The sequence below is a fragment of the Microtus ochrogaster genome, chromosome 2 (genome assembly GCF_000317375.1).
Source record: "Microtus ochrogaster isolate Prairie Vole_2 chromosome 2, MicOch1.0, whole genome shotgun sequence".
NCBI classification, from domain to species: domain Eukaryota; kingdom Metazoa; phylum Chordata; class Mammalia; order Rodentia; family Cricetidae; genus Microtus; species Microtus ochrogaster.
In genome coordinates this window covers 92,380,912-92,386,781 of record NC_022010.1, presented here as the reverse complement: position 1 = coordinate 92,386,781, position 5,870 = coordinate 92,380,912, and the positions used below count along the sequence as shown (strand labels likewise).

At 45.4% G+C, this 5,870-nt stretch overlaps 1 protein-coding gene across 1 annotated transcript in view; it reads right to left on the bottom strand.

Annotated features, from left to right (window-relative positions):
* Positions 1-3,959, bottom strand: part of Jam2 (junctional adhesion molecule 2) — a 52,264-nt gene extending 48,305 nt beyond the window's left edge. Inside the window, exon 1 of the mRNA XM_005345284.3 lies at positions 3,516-3,959. Within this exon, the coding sequence (XP_005345341.1) occupies positions 3,516-3,582 (67 nt within the window). The 5' untranslated portion in view covers positions 3,583-3,959. The remainder of the gene's footprint in view (positions 1-3,515) is intronic.
* Between the last annotated feature and the right edge of the window lie 1,911 nt (positions 3,960-5,870).

The window sequence follows — 5,870 nt, the reverse complement described above, 5'->3', positions numbered from 1 at the left end:
ACAAGGAACTGTTGGAAGGGGATTAGGTCATAGAGGGAGCCTTTGCAAAGAGGATTATAAAACAGGCCCCCAGAGAGCTTCCCTGTTCTTTCTACCTCATGAGGATGCCATGAAGAATACATATGAACCAAACACTGGGCCCTCTTCAGAAGTACTGGAAATACTCTTGTCTTATTTGTAGACTTCCCAGATTCTGTAGTTGTGTGAGAGAGAAAATATTTGTTTATAAGCAACCCAATTTTGTCATAGCAGTCTGAATGGACCAAGGCATCATCTGATCAACAGATACATGCTCACATGAAAGATGAACCAGGTACTTTGTTCAGTAATGGGCATAAGAATGGCAGTCAAAGATCAAAGACATTCTGTCCCACTGGAGAAGGAAAGATAGTCTAACTGTTTAGAGTTTGGACACGTATCCTCTAAAGACTTGGTCTTGGCCTGTGGCAATATTGGGAAGTGGTAAACCTTCAGGAGATGAGGCCTCCTGGATGTTCTATCATGGGTGGTTTGGCCTTGGGAAACAGGAACCTTCTTCTTTCCTCTCCTTTGGTTCTTTCTTGGGCAGAACTCTGTTTCTCTTGTTCCCCATGTGTTATGTCAACACTGCAGGGAAGGCAGAGGCCAGGCATAGATTGAAACCACTGAAACTGGAAGGCAAAACAAACCTTTGATCTTTCTAATATGATTATCCTAGGTGCTTTGTTACAGTAGCTGATAGGGGACTAATACATCAACTAAATACAAAAGTGAATATCCAAACATTAATAAATGATGTTGAATTCATGCTTTAAAAAGTCATAACAAAAGTTCTTTAGATTACTGTGAAGTATAGTAGCAATTGACTGATAGTAGAAAGAATTGATAAGCATGATATTGTAATTATACATGGTTGGATTGGGACAAAGGAGCAGTACAGCTAAATTTGAGAGGAATATTTAAAAATTACAGATAAGAGATGCTCTAGTTATTTAATAAAATGCTATTGTATTATCAACTAAATCTATATTATTTACATACTTCTTAATAAGCTCACGGTGATATTAAAATAAGTGATTAAGTAAGTGTGTAAAGAAATTCAAGAAGACATATCTGTGATGGATACAAATCCCAAGTAATGTGTGAAGAAATATCACCCTGAAGGAGTGAAATCCACGCTCCCTCCTGTGTGTGTGTGTGTACATGTGCTTGCACGGATATGTTCATATGTGTGTGTATGTTCATGTTCTACAAGCTCTTATTTCCAACCCCTTTTTCTACCTCTGAGCTCCACCCCCACCTTATTTCTGGATTGTCTTTGGCGGTAGTCACTCCTTAATCACAGGCTGGCCTTGAATCTTGTATGGCCTTGAATGAGCCTCCTGCCTCCCGTCTGGGTGTCTGGGTGCTGAGATTGTAGTCCGGTATCACCACCTTAGCCTCCTTTCTTGAGTGTGAGTTGCAAATATTGGCCTCCCTCTAAAGAATGGGAATGAGGACAACAGGTGGAGAACACACACTGCCTCCACCAGGCAATGAAGGTTAATCTCAACAGTGGCAGACCCTGTCAACATGCTCCCTGGGCTATGATTGGATGGAATATACACTTGCTCTGTGCTCTTCCTCCAAAAGTCCCATAACCTCATCTAACCACAAAGGAAGCATCTGAGATATACCTGTTGAAGACAATCTAACAGAATACTTGACCAGCACAAACAAGAGGCGCCTAAAATACTGCCTCAGCCAAGAGGAGGGTAAAGAGACATGGCTATTAAGCACAACGTGGAATACCAGAACAGAAAAGGACATTCCGCGGACATGAGAAAAACCTGAGCAGAGTGTTCCAGACAACATTATAATAGGACAGCAATGGTGGCAACTGGGTATGGGATAGATGGGAACTTTCTATACTAATGTAGTTTTCTTTTTAATTTGAATTTTTAAATGTTTAAAACCCATTAAGAGGAAAGAAACACCCATGAAATGCCAGACTTTCTGTATGGAAATAGTGTGGAAAAGGTTCCCAAGCATTCCTTTCAAGTATTCAGATTAGTAGAGCCCACAAAAAACTAAGAAGTCAAAGAGAACATTCTGCCCATTGAGTAAGCCTTTGCTTGCTTCTGAGTTCTTGACAATTTCAAACAGCGCCTATTGTTTCTTCTTTGATGACTGAATGGAAATAACAGAGGAAAAACTATTTCTGTTTTTTTTTAATGAGCAATTTTACACCACAGTTCACACTCCTGTTAAAGTGAGATTTAAGAGCTCAGAGGAACACACAACTTTGCCAGCAGGGTTTTGTTAACTTCCTCCAGATCCCAGCTTCCTTGCTCATTTTCATTGTATGTTACCTCTCAACCCCCCGTGTGTTCCGTTTGGTTTGATACCAGCTGATATTTCAAAATGCATAAAGGTTTCACTGTGAATCTTCAGCTTCCTGGTTTGCCATGTCTTCCCTGAGACACACCGCTTTGTGAGCTCCCACCACTTTGGGCTGGGGTTAAGGGAGTTTGAGCAAAAGCCTTAGTGTGGCAACGTTAAGACATTCATCAGGCAAAATAAGTTATTGTGAGTATCGTGATTAGAACTTGAAGGTCAACAAAAACACGTCTCCCCTCCTCAAAGGAAACTAAACCAAACAAAAGGAAACATGTGGGGTATTAAAAAAAACAAAACTAACAAAAAGTTAAAAAAAAAAAAGAATAAACAACACCAAGACCATGTCACTTAAAATGTATCCTTATTTTCTCCATTTTCCTAAAAAGTTAACGCGAAGAAAACAAAATCAAATTTCAAATCACACGAACCCGGTATTCGCGCATATCCATTTTAAAAGCATCCAGAGAAACTGGCTTTGGGACATCTCCCGGTTACACCAGCTGCCAGCTAGCTCATTCATCTCCTGAGCCTTTCTAACAATCGTCCTGCTGGCCGGATGTCCCCTGAGGACAGGGCAGCTGGCTAGAGTGGCCAGACAAGACTTCTCTAACTAGATTTTGCAGGCGGAGAGGCTAAAAGCTACCTCTGGGGCTTAGCAGCCTCGAACTTTTGCTCACCCTGGCCCCTAAAGTGTTTCACAAACACCTTCCCTGCACAGTCGGGACTCCACCACTGACCCCTTGGCCGCTGGTACTTAAGAGTGCCCTGCGCCAATCCCGGATGCCATCTTTCTTGGGCTTTTTGCATCTTGAATACTTTATGAGTTTTGCATTCTGATCACGTCCTTGTGTCTTTGAAAACTTCCCCCAACTTTACAAGATGCGAATCTTCTAGTAGGGACCCTTAATTTTCTTCAACGTAAACTGGCAAAACCTGACACTAACTATTTACAAGACACTCAAGACTTCAGTCTCCCCGCCCAGAGCCTTTCTGTATCCGGATTACCCTTCGTGCTCCCAGAGTGTAAAACCTGGTGCCCCGTGGCAGATCCCCAGCCCTGAGCATCCCCGCTTGCCGGCAAGTGTCCAGAAGGCTGGTATAGCGGGACTCGAGGGTGGGTAGGAGGGTGGCGGGGTTGAGGTACCCCAGAGACTTACAGTCCAGGGCGACCATTAAGTAGTGCAGCAGCAGCAGCATCAGGAGGCCTTGGGGGCTCCTCGCCATCTACGCGGGCGCCAGCTGACTGCGTAGCCGAGGGTCCCCCTGCTGGAGCGTGACAGCCGCGCCGGCCCCCAGCACTTGGAGCGGTGGCGGAGCAGCAGAGGTCCGGGAGAGGTGGAGGCAGAGGGGCGGGTCCTGTCGCGTTGTCAGTCTCTGTGGTCGGGTTGTCTCCACTGGCTTCCCTGTGGCAGGTCTTCTGGCCCTGGGACGCCGGGTCAGGGACTTTTCTTCTTTTTAAGGATGGGGGGGTTTGAGGAGAGGGCGTGGACGCGGGGCGTGGTGTCCGCAGGGTCCTAAGGGAGGGGTGGCTGAAGGCTGGTGCTGGAAGGAGAGTCCCGCAGGTCGGCCCCCTCCCCCAGGCTGATCCGCTTTGTGTCTGGTCCCGCGCTGGGCTGCCAGCTGTCCCCAGGGCGAGGAGATGGGGGCGGGAGAGCGCAGCCGGGTGGGATGGGCACCGTTGTGTGTGTGTGTTGTTGGGGGTGGGGGTGGCTCGATCTGTCTCGCCACGTTTCTTTTCTTCTCTTGTGTAGAAAACTTCGTTTTCAGTGTTTTGCCTAGGGTGGGAGATTTTTGGAAATTTTCTACCTAGCAGACAAAACCGTTGGGAAAGCGCTCCTAAGTATTGGTTCGTGAGTTCTGCCTTGGACTCTAGATAGGAGGAGAAAAGCCAGCTTTCATTTGGGCTGCAAGTCAGGTCCCAGATTTTATCAGGGGCCCCTCCCGCCCCCCTAAAGAGTTAAGGTGTGTTCTGAGTTCTTGACTTTTTCCGTCGTCTTTTGGAAGTTCATATGGCCGTGTGAAATATTTATCTTGTTTCTTTCCCGTTATGTAAGTGCCGCCTGTGGAGTTTTCCACATGTTAAAACTCTACAGCTGCCCTTTTGTCAGGTTTATTTTTGGTCTCCTGTGCTTTTAAAAGGGAAATCCATTATGAATGCTGTAGTGCGTGCTGTAAAATTGACCCGCACTTCGGAAGCGCGCGCTTGCAAAGGAGATGTCCACATTTGCTCTCCAGAACTGATGTCTGGGGCATTCAAGAAAATTGACCCGTCAGTGTAAAGGCCATTTCCAGGCGAAGGAATTTATATATATACGTGTGTGTGTGTGTGAGAGAGAGAGAGAGTGTGTGTATAGATAGGTTTAAATAAGGTAAAATATTGAATAAAGTTTTGCGTAGAAGGTAGTTGATTTAGTGGAAGACCCCTTACAAAGAACTGAGCCAGCTCAGTGGACAAAGGCTAAGATATACTTAGATATGCAGAGCTCTGAAGAATGAGGCATCCCCTCTGTTGCCTTGGTAACAGTGATGGAAGCTTTGTTCCCTTAGGGAAGGGGAGGGGACATAGGACCACTGGGGCAAGAAAAGAAAAGTTAAAAAAAAAAAACAAAAACAGTGGCAAAAATGTTGGCGCTGGTAGTCCAAGCACACAAACAGCAGGAGGGTCATCTCGCTTAAGGGTCATGACCTGTGCTCAGAGGCAGGTTAGGTCACTCATCCTCAACAAGCCAACTAAAAAAGTCAAATTAACAGTGGAAGAGTGTGTGTGTGTGTGTGTGTGTGTGTGTGTGTGTGTGTGTGTGAGAGAGAGAGAGAGAGAGAGAGAGAGAGAGAGAGAATAGAGAACCGCTGAACCCCCTAACCTGTCTTTGGGTCCAGAGCCAAGGATATGAAAAACTAAGCACTCCACCTCGAACTCATTGTCTGGGCTTCATTGTCTCATCTTATAGTATGCTATAGTATAGTATGGTATGACACATTGTTACAACTGTATGAAGTCTCTTTCCTGGAGACAAATGGCCCCTCTGGATGGTGTCTTTTCCTTTTCCCAGCATGGGATTCCTGGGGAAATTCCTATTCCTTTAGCATTTAAAGGATGCAGAAGTCAAAAAGCTGCTTAGGCTGCTTAATCTTTCTGGAAAGTGCCAGGTTCTTTTGTGTGTGTGTGTGTGTGTGTGTGTGTGTGTGTGTGTGTTATGAGTCAGGGATCACTCAGAGATTCACCTTGACCATGAAGAGGCACTGGCCTCTTCATTTAGGTACTGGCACCCAGTGTGGGGTGCACCTGAGAGCTCTTTCAAGAGGCAGCCCCTAGTCATATCAGCCCAAGGCTTATAATGAAGGCAAAACCCACAAGATTATATGAGTTCTGTCTGTGTTTAGGCAGGGACTAGTTTTAGCATGGATGTCTTGTCGTTCTCTTGGTCACCTTTTTGAGCAGAGTGAGCAAGTTTGATTACAAAATCAGAAATAGCAGTTAGTCTTGTGACCCACTATTGTCTTCTGAAAACAGT